We start from the raw sequence: 12,393 nt of genomic DNA on the forward strand, positions 1-12,393 counted from the left end.
CCCATTGAAGAACAGTACTAAAACGAACAAAAATAGACGGAATAAGTTAAGATTTTCTCTAACAAACTTGGCTAAGTTATTATGCACTTTTTTAGACAATACACCGTCTTCCTCCGTGTGCCACTCTCGTGTTAACCTTGACTGACTACACATAAGAGTCATAACTTTACGCTTTTGACCGTTCTCCACGGCTTAAATTAATAATATATATTTTATAAAAAAAAATAATAATCGAGGTTATTAATTTAATATTGAACCATAGTTTTCATGGAGAGGATAATATTTAATAAATAACCTAAAGAATATATAGTACATGGATAGTGCTAATACGTTGACAAATATTTGTTTTGCCAATATTTTTTGTTGGTATCACGAAAAGTAGTCATTGCCATGATTGTGTGTTTTGACGTATGGGATGTGAGTCAACAAGCTCGATTTGGTCAAAATCATTGGATGTTGAGAAGTTAGTAATCATGGAACATTTTGGGGCAATCATGAGACAACGGAGACCAACCTCAGCCCACAATTTTCTGCAAGTTTGTTAGAGGCAATTATGACATAACTCAGCCGGGGATTTTCTGGGTCGAATAGAGGCAATCATGAGATAACCGAGACCATCCTCAGTCCGTGAACTTAGAAGTTTTTTGGAGTTAGCGAACTACTAGAGAAGGTTTCTTTTTAGGACTTATTCAAACCTTAAGGAGTTTTTGATGTATGCGCTAATGCTAGCACTATTTTATGGTTAAAGCATGGTGTACAATGATGCCTCGAGAAAAGGATTGGGGTTGCGTGTATATGGCTCCTAATAGCTTAAGAAATATGAGCGTAACTACCTAACCCTTGGTTTGGAGTTAGCAACTGTGGTGTTCACGTTAAAAATATGGTGACGTTACTTGTATGGTGAAAAGGTACAGGTAGTAAAACCATAAGAGCCTCTAGTATCTTATTAAGGTAGAAAGAGTTGAACATGGGACGAAGGAGATAGTTGGAGTTTATGAAGGATTATGATACAAAGATCCTTTATCACCCATGTAAAGCTAACATAGTGGCCGATATGTTAAGTAGAAAGACAGCTCACTCTTCTGGTATGTCATTTTCAGTTCTCTAAATCTTCAAAAATTTCACTAGATGGTCATAATTCAAGTCATTTCAGGATTAGTAAGGGTGTAAAATAGTCAAAAGATCACCTTCCACACACCTTCACGCGCCGCATGCATGGCTGGAAAGGCTTCTAGGCATGATTCCACTCGCAACGGGCTCACGTGCAAATACCACGGCTAGTCGCTATTGGCCCTCAATTTAAGAATAATTTAACTTAAACTCCCAAAAACAATTTCACTACTTGACACCCACCCCACTCACGACACGAGTGTTCTTGGCTTCGAGTCCAGGCGACGTAAGGCATTAGTAATTTCTTATTTTTTCTTGGTGTGGCATGTGTCCTCCAAAAGCACACCTTCAAGTCTCGCAAAATGTTGCCTCATCGACATACAAGATCAAATAGATAAACAAACCACACAATTGTCAAATTAACTATGAGTGTACTTATGCTCCACCTTGAAGTGATCAAAATTCATATACCATTAACGAGGAGATTGTTTCAGCCTATACAAAGATTTCTTCAATCTACACTACTCGAAAACCAACTCACTGTGTCGTATATATTTCTTCTTCCAAATCTCCATGCAAGAAAACAGTTTTTATATAAAGTTAAGCAAGCTGAATATTAAATTAAGCGACCAAAACCAAAAAAAATTGAATGGATGGAGATATTCACCATTCTTGAAAGTATGATTTCCCAAAAAAAATTATGAAAAACAAATAAGCAAGCTTGCAATCAGAAACTTATCTTCGACAATTGATGCTGAGTTTGAGCACGTCTGGTGGTCGATGAGGTTAAGTCTTTCACAATACCACAAATGTCGAAACTTGGCTCTGTTGATACTAATTGTGGTACCCTAATGCCAGAACCAAAATGCTCTAATACAAATTGTAGTAGCGGAAGTGGGAGCAAGATCAATCATACTCACACACCCACAAATTTTTGTAGCTTACCATGTCTATTAGTAGTCGTGAAGATATCACCAAAGTCGAGACCACTTCTAATTTCTTGTAGTACAACTCAGTGATGTCAAGCTTGTCTCAATTTCTCTAGTGCCTTATCGCGTGTAGAAATAGTCAGGGATCTCTGAACAAGGTCTTTGTTCCATAAACTCGTCACAAGTGCTATGGACCACACAGGTAAACTCGGTAGTTAGTCAAAACACGAGGTTTCTCCCCCACTTCAGTGTGATGTTATGGTCTTGTGGAGGGGTTGCTAGCTAAGCTTTCACAAATGATATTCAGGTCTCACGACGCCATATCGTCGTTCATGTCAGCATGTTTGTTGAGGTTGCTCCTCTTCAACTTAGGATACCAGTGATTCACTTCCTAATCAATATAAGCTGCTAAATAAGAAGATCAAACAAGTTGGTTCACCGCAAAGCTTAGTTAGGTCGTTTAGGTGATTGTGCGACACTAGGTTAGCTAAACAACCAACAAACCTTTGTTGGGTTTGTAATACACACGAAAACTGACTTAGGAACTTCTAGACCATCCAGAAGCTTAGATAGATTTAGGAGCATTAGGTGTATGAGCTTTTGCATGAACTTCCTAGAGTCCAGGTTAGGTGTAGAAGCTTATGCATGAATTTCCTAGAGTCCAAATTAAAGCTCATGGTAACTTACTAGGTCATGGATGTCTAAAAGCCTACGGGTAGGCTACTTACCAACTATTTGTATGCTCACCAGATATTACTTTTCTTTCTCAAGTGATTAGCTAATTGGTTGACGTGGGAAGCATTCGGGAGTTATGCGACCACAGAGGAAGGTCATTCTAGAGAGTAAGTTCTTTTGGTATCTTGGCTATAGTTTGTTTGGTATCTCCTACCTTGGTCCCCGATTTTATATTAATACTCAAACAATCCTTTCAAAATAATAAATATATTTTATTTTATCTTTTAAATTTTCAAAATTGTTTTATCGTATTTTTTTTAACACATTCGGGTGATTCAAAAGTCTAGATCATTGGACCAAAATGTTCTGAGAAATTTTCGTGAAGAAAGCTTGGTAAAAAATGACTCCAAGCCATCGAATCTAGTGGTGGAATATTGTTTTCTTTAACTTTCTTTCCAAAACCCTAACCTCTTCTTTTCTCTTTCTTTTTTCTTCTTTGTTTTCTTTATCCTCTCTTATTTAACCGGCTTCATCATTCCAATGGTTCCATCATAAGACCATGACCAAGACAATCTGCTTGTTATGCACCAGCTTCACATCTCTTACTAGTATCTTCATCGACTTCTCCCATATGAAGAATCCACTTTAAAGAAAAGTGACTCTTGTTCGATAACGTATGAAGAGTCTGGGGTATACTTCTACGGTATAAACATATGGAACACGTTATGCACGGTGACAAGTGTAAGTGCTAGTGCTAATTTGTATGCCACTAGTCCTATATTCTCTAAGATCTCAAAGAGACCTACAAATCTTGTCTTCAACTTGCCCTTCTTCCCAAATTTCAACACCCGTATCATAGGTGCAACTTTGAAAAAGACATGATCACCAGTAACAAACTCAAGTTCCTTCCTACGAGTGTCTTCGTAGTACTTTTGCCCGCTTCGTGCCTTCAGTATTCTTAATCTGATTTTTTGCACTGCTGCATTAATAATCTAAACCAACTCCGACCCTAGAAGTTGTTGCTCACCTACCTCTCCCTAGAAGATAGAAGTTTGACACCTACACTCGTATAGAGTCTCTAAGGGGGAATTCTACACAGTCGTATGTAGCTAATATTATAAGAAAACTCCATTAAGTACAAGTGTTCATCCCAACAACCAGCAAAGTCTATAACTAACACAATGTCCTCAACATGTCCTCTAGAATCTAGTTCAACCTCTCAGTTTATCCATGCAAATGTGGATGAAAAGTCGTACTTAACCTCAGTTACATATCCAACATCTTATGTAGACTCTTCTAGAAGTGCGAGGTGAACCTTGTTTCCTGATCTCACGTGATGAAAATTGCAGTACCGTGATGATGGGCTATCTCTTTAACATACAACTGAGTGTACCTGTCCACTTGGTATGTGATTTTTCTAGGAATGATGTGAGTTGTCTTGGTCCACCTATCTACGAATGACCCAAATGATTGTGTAATTCTGCTTGATGTTTGGCAAATCCAAGATAAAGTCAATAATCACGTCTTCCCACTTCCATAGAGAAACATTAGCAGTTGCCACAACCCCGAAGGTCGCTATCTCGGGTTATTTACCTATTGAAAGGTTAGACATTGACCTACGAACTCAATTATTCTTCATTCCTTGCCACTAGTAAGTAGTTTTTAAGCCCTCATACATCTTCATACTTTTAGGGTAGAACGTATAAGACATATAGTGGGCTTTAGTGATAATATCCTTCCAAATTTCCTCATCCCATGGTATGCATAGGCGGGCTTGCCACAAAAAATTGTCATTTTAAGAGACGTAAACCTCTTTGGCCTATCAGTCTCTTACTATTCCCAGATCTTTTTGAGGTACCACCTAGGCTTGACTATGGCCAAGCGTATCTTAAGCTACTAAAACCCAACGAAAGAGAAAGATACGTGAATAATAATGTAGGTGTATGTGTCTATATATTGCATAACTGGAGAAGTAATATATGATCATAGTTCAGTGAGATGATGCATATAATACTTGCATACATAACTTGACTTCAAATCTTTATGAGGCGAAGATATATACTCATAGTATTTTGATCATATTGATAGTACATTTTATATCATTATATTTCATAAGGCAAAACTGTGGTCATAAAATCATATTAGCCATACTCAACATACATAGAAGTATATACATCACATCAACCTACGTTAACATAAAAGTTTAATAACATGTACATAAATATCACGTATTGTTATTCATACAACATACCCAACCATGCTCAAGGCAATCCAATTGTAAATTTACTTACAATTTTAGGCTTAAGTAGGTGCCCTTAAGCTCTCCTTATCTAATCATTCAAAGGTTTAGTTTTGATGTGATCCAATTTCACCCGTCTTCCACGATGTTACTTAATCTAAGTCAATCCTAAACAATGAGAAATAATCTTAATAGGCTAAAATAGTAGTTCATTGACATTTTCGAACTTTAAATAGGTTCAAAATGCTTATGATCTAAAATAGGTAAATCAAGCCACAATTGGCAATGTCGAGCAAAGGAGAGTCGGTTGGAGCCACCAAGTCGAGTGCAAAGGGAAATGGCTATTGGATGTTGTACACAAATTATAGCCTAGAGCTGCATGCTTATTGCATATGATAGAGGCAGCTAGGAGCATATAGAGGGATGGGTTGCAGCCATTTAGTTCTGAGCATGCATCTGCGATTTTTTGGGCTTGCTTCGTGAATTAAGGTTCGGTTGAGTGCACTCAGATTGGACCGTCTAAAGAATTCGTGGACATGGGGCGAGGCTGTTAGGTTGAGCATCTGTCTGCATTATGGGTTAATTGAGAGTTGGATGTCATAGTGATGCTTGACAAGGGTGTTGCCTCATGTCCATTCTAAACCCTTTTACAAAGTACTCCAAAAGAAATGTGCCCCTTTAGGGAAACAAACCTCTCACACACACCGACACATCATATGCTTGTGTGGATAGCTGCTGAGAGGGTGTATGGCACGACGAAGCTTTGCGACTATGCGATTCTTGGCCTTACCATAATACATAGTTTCAGTGTACTATAACTAAAACAGACTTTTCAAGTACTTAAATATTATTTAATGGATGAAAACGGGGGTATTTTGAATTCCGATCCATGCAGTAACATCGTTTTCAATACATTTAATTTGAATTGATGTAAGTTAGTTATTTATTATTTTATCATTTTAAATTATGTGTATGTCTACACTTGTCCAAGTTGATTGGTCTCAAAATGTAAATGTACTATAGGGAGATACGAAAGTTGTCAATCCTTCCCGCCCATAATATATGCTATGAATGTTGTTATTGTTCCTTATTGCTTGCAAGCTTATAACGTTACTTTCTCAAATTGAGTTTACGATGTTTTATTTAACTTTCTCTGACCTCGCTTTTTTAAATTTGTTTTTTAAGAGTGGGGTTAGAGACTTGAGCATAGGTCATCTATACCAATGACAACTTAAGTTATAGTTGCTTTACTTACTCGAGGACAAGAGTAAATGCCGTAACGATCGCGTTGTGTCCTTAAAGAACGTGATTGTGAGGGTTGGTATGAGAGTCAATTTTTTTCCTAGTATTCAAATTAACAAACATGTGCGCTATGAAACAGAGCAAGTCCCATGTTCATGGTTGGTTGAGATTGAAGAACTGACGTTCTATTTACGAGATGTCTTTGACGATCTTTGACTTATCTTGTATGAGTGAGAATGTCACAAAACTTGATAAGATTGATAGTCAGCTGGCTACCTAGATGAGATACCCATCCAAGAATTGATGCCCACGATTGAGACCGTGGGTCAAATAAATTCATATGAATCGGTGGCATGAGTGTGAGGGTAGCTCGACGGACTCTATTGCCCACATGGAGGAATACACCATAGAACCTCCTCTGAGGTCCCCTTCACCCTTTGCTCGACACTTAAGCCAATTTGACCACTTTGACTACACTTTCAAATGGCTCACAACTTCTTTATTCAACACTTAGGATTCTATAGACATTGTCCACTTTTAGCATAAACTCTCCTGACTTTGCTTTTTGTTTCCCTGGCAACTATCACACCAATGAAGATGGTGTTTCTTACCTCTAAACCCATGATCATCCCTTTAATTAGTCAATATGGGACTACTCCTCCCAATAATCCTTAACATCCTCATTTTGCTTTATATGTAAGAGGGACCTATCGAGAGTCTGAATGCTCACAAAGAGCCACTCTTTATGCCTTCCACGTTAAATTTGGTGAATTCATTAGCTGAATATGAGATGACTTTAGTTGAAACATTGCCAATTGAAAGCATTGAGAACTCTTACATGGAAGCCCCCTTACTTCAAAACATAGTGGGAGAGATAGAAGAGTCAGTCGAACAAGGTCTTATGTACAAGACATGAATTAACCATGTATCAGCTAAGAGAACTATGACCATCATACACAATTTCATGACAGAGACTGAAGCAATATACTATAGCATCAAGATATACGAAAGATAAAAGTCATCAATTTAGCAACCCTACCTATAGTACATAAACTACCCAATTGAAAAAAAATATACATATGCAAGATAGTGAAAAATGTTGTACATGTTGGAAAAAAAAAAAAAAAATCTATCTCATAAATTTGCCGGTACTTCAATTTAGAATGTTCTCACCAAAAAATTTGTCACACTTCAAGAAAAATTAAATAACTCTATTTAATTTCTTAAATAAATATCAAAACCCTTTTAAAAAAAATTAAAAAAAAAAAACAAAACCAAAAAACAAAAAACAAAAAAGAAGAAGAATAAGAATGATTTTTTTTTTATTATTATTTTTTATTTTTTTGATTATTTTTTTTTTTTCACTAACAGGTTAATATAAACATGAGCCCTCATCCATGTTAATATAAACCTGAGATCTCAACCACGTTAATTAAAAAATGAGTCACATGTAAAAATTCATATCAAAATCTCGACTTTTGAAGTTATTGTCTGGAGCCCTATTCGACCCTCTTCGAGCTTATCTTTGACACTCGTGTCGTCTCTCTCTCGAACTTAGCGTACGCCATAGCTTCAATGCACCTTCTTGGTGTATTGGATGATGTCTTAGCTCCACTGCACATTCTTGGTGTATTGGATGATGCACCGTCCTCTCGCATCATGACACTTCTCAATCTTGGGACTCATGTGGTCGGATAGATGTGACTTGAGGGTCGCCCCTTGTCTGTCTTGTGTGAAGGTCACAATCTATAATCTTGGGACTCATGTAGTCGGATAGATGTTACTTGAGGGTCGCCCCTTGTCTGTCTTGTGTGGAGGTTACAATCTACTTCCTGTCATTGATGTTGTGACATGCTGCTTCCTGCACTAAATGAGGGTTTGTTCCTTCCGTTGAGATTGAAAAGCTTATGATTAGAGGGAGGGTTGTTGGGAAGGAAACGTTCAACCTTCAGCTAACCTTTTCTTTCTTTCTTTTCTTTTTTTAATGAAATTGGGTCGGTTCATGACCTAGTTTTTGTGCCAATAAACTTGAAATCAACCCATGACCTAGTTTTTGTGCCAATAAACTTGAAACCAACCCATGACCTAGTTTTTGTGCCAATAAACTTGAAACCAACCCAAACGGGGACTCGAATCCCAAAAGATAAAAACAAAAAAGTTATGAATAATGAAAATTTAAGAAGAAAAGAAAATGAAATCTAGTAAGCTTTTGAACAAATTTGGGCAATTCTCCCTCCACGCTCATGAGAAGAAAAGAACGTGTACTTCATATTAGAAAGTTTTCACAAAAAAATTTGTCTCACTTCACAAAATTAAACAACTCTCTATATTTAATTTCTTAAATAAATATCAAAACCCATTTAGAAAAAAAAAAAAAACAAAAAAAAACAAAAAAACAAAAAAAAGAAGAATAAGAATGTTTTTTTGTTTTTTGTAACACTAACACTAATATAAACATGAGATCTCAACCGCGTTAATTAAAACAGGCCTTGACTTTTGAAGTTATTGTATGGAGCCCTACTCACCTTTTTCGAGCTTGTCTTTGACACTTGTGTCGTCTCGTATGACTTAACTTCATTGCACATTCTTGGTGTATTGGATGATGCCTTGTATGCCTTAGCTTCAATGCACATTCTTGGTGTATTGGATGATGCCTTAGCTTCAGTGCACATTCTTGGTGTATTGGATGATGCACGTTCTCCTCGCGCATCATGACACTTCTCAATCTTGGGACTCATGTGGTTGGATAGATGTGACTTGAGGGTCGCCCCTTGTCTGTCTTGCATGGAGTGACTTGAGGGTCGCCCCTTGTCTGTCTTGCATGGAGTGACTTGAGGGTCGCCCCTTGTCTGTCTTGCATGGAGTGACTTGAGGGTCGCCCCTTGTTTGTCTTGCATGGAGGTCACAATCTATAATCTTGGGACTCATGTGCCCCTTGTCATTCTTGCGTGGAGGTCACAATCTATAATCTTGGGACTCATGTGGCCGGATAGATGTCACTTGAGGGTTGCCCCTTGTCTTTCTTGCGTAGAGGTCACAATCTATAATCTTGGGACTCATGTGGTCAGATAGATGTCACTTGAGGGTCACCCTTGTCTATCTTGTGTGGAGGTCACAATCTACTTCATGTCAGTGATGTTCTGACATGCTCCTTCCTGCAATAAATGAGGGTTTTCTTCCTTCCGTTGGGCTTGAAAAGCTTATGATTAGAGGGAGGATCGTTGGGACAGGAAACGTTCAGCCTTTCGCTAGCCTTTTTTTAATGAAATTGGGTCGGTTCATGACCTAGTTTTTGTGCCTATAAACTTGAAACCAACCCAAACGAACTTGAATCCAAAAAGATAAAAACAAACCAACCTAACCCAAAAAGTTATCAATAATGAAAAATTGAGAAGAAAAGAAAATGAAATCTAGTAAGCTTTTGAAAAATTTGGGTAACTCTCCCTCCACATTCGCTTTGATTCAAACTAGTTTCTTTAGATTCATCATGGGCTGAGGAGCCCTATAACTCATTAGCATGAAATTATATGCCGCTATTGACTCACGAACTAGAACCTGTGACCTTTAAAATTGGAGAGCACTAAGAGTTATAGAGTGACCCTAGATTAGTCAGATTATTAAAAGGAGTCGATATCCAAATTTATAGGATTCAAAACAGACATATTATTGATTCATGGCATTCCAAGTACATGTACGATAAAATTAAGAAAGGTTGAAGAAAAATGAATTAGGCACGCCCAAGGAGAAGATTGGCTATAACCAAGATGATACTACAAATATCTTCCACAGTCTTCCCGTTGCTAGACAACGCCGATGGGTCCTTCGGCGGCTGCGTGATGCTGTCCAGACAGTCGCCGACCTCCGTCATGGCTGCAGACGCCTTAATGTTGACGCCATTGTAGTCACCTTCCCCCAGGTCGTTCTTCCCATCCTCGATGTCGTCGGCGGCATCGTCGTACTGTTCAGCACAGGTGGCATATCGCTCCTTAAGCTTGGGATCGGTTGCCTTGGACACCAGGGACAGGGCGAGGGCACGGGTTTGAGCAACCTTGTCGTGGGCGAGGTTGAGGGTGAAGGTGGCCAGCCCTTTTAGGTCTGTGGTGCCAGCAGATTTCAACACGTTAAAGCAAAAAGAAGGGTTTCTAGTTTTCTTGCAGATGGTGGAAACGATGTCGTCTTGGGAAGCCGCATGCATGGGCGCCATCCCATTGAAGAACATTACTAAAAGGACAATCCTAAAGACTGCAAGAAAACTAGAAGATGCCATTTTTTATTTTGATTTTTCTGTCTGTTTTGCTCAATTAATTCGTCTGGAGGGTTCACATATTTATACACTCACAAATATTCCTTTTAATAGCTTTCACGTTAGAATTTTAACTAAAACCCTATTAAAAGAAAAACGAACAAAAATAGACGGGATAAGTTAAGCTTTTTTCTCTCTAAACCCAATCACAAACTTGGCTTAGTTATGATACACTTTTTTTAGACAATACACCATCCTCCCTGTGCCACTCTCGTCTTAACCTTGACTGACTACACATTAGAGTCATAACTTTACTCTCTTGTCAGTAAGATTATAACAGTTTTCCTTGGCTTAATCTAATAATATTTATTTTATAAAAAAAAAAATTTAAGGTTATTAATGTAATATTTAACAATATGTTGTTGACATAATAGAAGATCATATTCCATAAATAACCTAAAGAATATATAGTATATGGATAATGCTAATACGTGGATAAATATATATTTTGCCAACGTGTTTTTGTTGACATCACGAAAAGTAGTCCTTGCCATCATTATGTGTTTTGACGTGAGAAATGTGAGTCAATAAACTCGAATTGGTTAAAATGAAGGATGTGAGAATCGTGTATTGAGAAGTTAGTAAGTCAATAAGTTCGACTTGTTTAAAATCATGGGATGCTGAGAAGTTAGTAATCATGGAACATTTTGGGGGAATCATGAGATAACCCAGACCAACCTCAGCCCACAATTTCCTGCAAGTTTGTTAGAAGCAATCATGAGATAAATGAGACCAACATAGTCACAGAACTTACAAGTTTTTTTTTTTTTTTTTTTTGAGTTAGCTAACTACTCCAAAAGGTTTTTTTTTTTTAGGACTTATTCAAAATATTTGCAACCTTGACAAAGTTAACTAAGAAGGGTAAGTCTTTCTTTGGACTATGACACATGAATAGATTTTTCAAGAGCTTAAGGAGTTTTTGATGTATGCGCTAATGCTAGCACTATTTTATGGTTCAAGCATGGTGTACAACGATGCCTCGAGAAAAGGATTGGGGTTGCGTGTTGGTGTTAATGGAGAAGTGATTGTATATGGCTCCTAATAGCTTAATAAATATGAGCGTAACTACCTAACCCTCGATTTGGAGTTAGCAACTGTGGTGTTCACGTTAAAAATATGGTGACGTTACTTGTATGGTGAAAAGGTACAGGTAGTAAAACCATAAGAGCCTCAAGTATCTTATTAAGGTAGAAAGAGTTGAACATGGGACAAAGGAGATAGTTGGAGTTAGTTGGAGTTAGCGAAGGATTATGATACAAAGATCCTTTATCACCCATGTAAAGCTAACATAGTGGCCGATATGTTGAGTAGAAAGACAGCTCACTCTTCTGGTATGTCATTTTCGGTTCTCTAAATCCTCAAAAATTTCACTAGATGGTCATAATTGAAGTCATTTTAGGATTAGTATGGGTATAAAATAGTCAAAAGATCACCTTCCACACACCTTTACCTAGATTGTCATAATTCAAGTCATTTTAGGATTAGTATGGGTGTAAAATAGTCAAAAGATCACCTTCCACACACCTTCACGCGCCCCATGCATGGCTGGAAAGGCTTCTAGGCATGATTCCACTCGCAACGGGCTCACGTGCAAATACCACGGCCAATCGCTATTGGCCCTCAATTTAAGAATAATTTAACTTAAACTCCCAAAAACAATTTCACTACTTGACACCCACCCCACTCACGACACGAGTGTTCTTGGCTTTGAGTCCAAGCGACGTAAGGCATTAGTATTTTCTTATTTTTTCTTGGTGTGGCATGTGTCCTCCAAAAGCACACCTTCCAGTCTCGCAAAATGTTGCCTCATCGATTTTCCTTCAATTAACGTAGGGTCGGTGCATGTCCTTCCACCTCCATGAGCGCGCTTAGATTTCATCCACCTCCCCACAATG

General features: G+C 37.9%; 1 protein-coding gene across 1 annotated transcript; it reads right to left on the bottom strand.

Annotated features, from left to right (window-relative positions):
- Positions 1–9,906: 9,906 nt before the first annotated feature.
- On the bottom strand, positions 9,907–12,393 carry LOC111440171 (pectinesterase inhibitor-like). The gene is made up of 2 exons (XM_023077476.1): positions 12,382–12,393; positions 9,907–10,491 (listed from the first exon to the last, which is right to left on the bottom strand). The coding sequence occupies exon 2, from the start codon at positions 10,460–10,462 to the stop codon at positions 9,923–9,925; it is 540 nt and encodes a 179-aa protein (XP_022933244.1). The 5' UTR covers positions 10,463–10,491; positions 12,382–12,393; the 3' UTR covers positions 9,907–9,922.

The sequence above is a fragment of the Cucurbita moschata genome, unplaced genomic scaffold (genome assembly GCF_002738365.1).
Source record: "Cucurbita moschata cultivar Rifu unplaced genomic scaffold, Cmos_1.0 Cmo_Scf00142, whole genome shotgun sequence".
NCBI classification, from domain to species: Eukaryota; Viridiplantae; Streptophyta; class Magnoliopsida; order Cucurbitales; family Cucurbitaceae; genus Cucurbita; species Cucurbita moschata.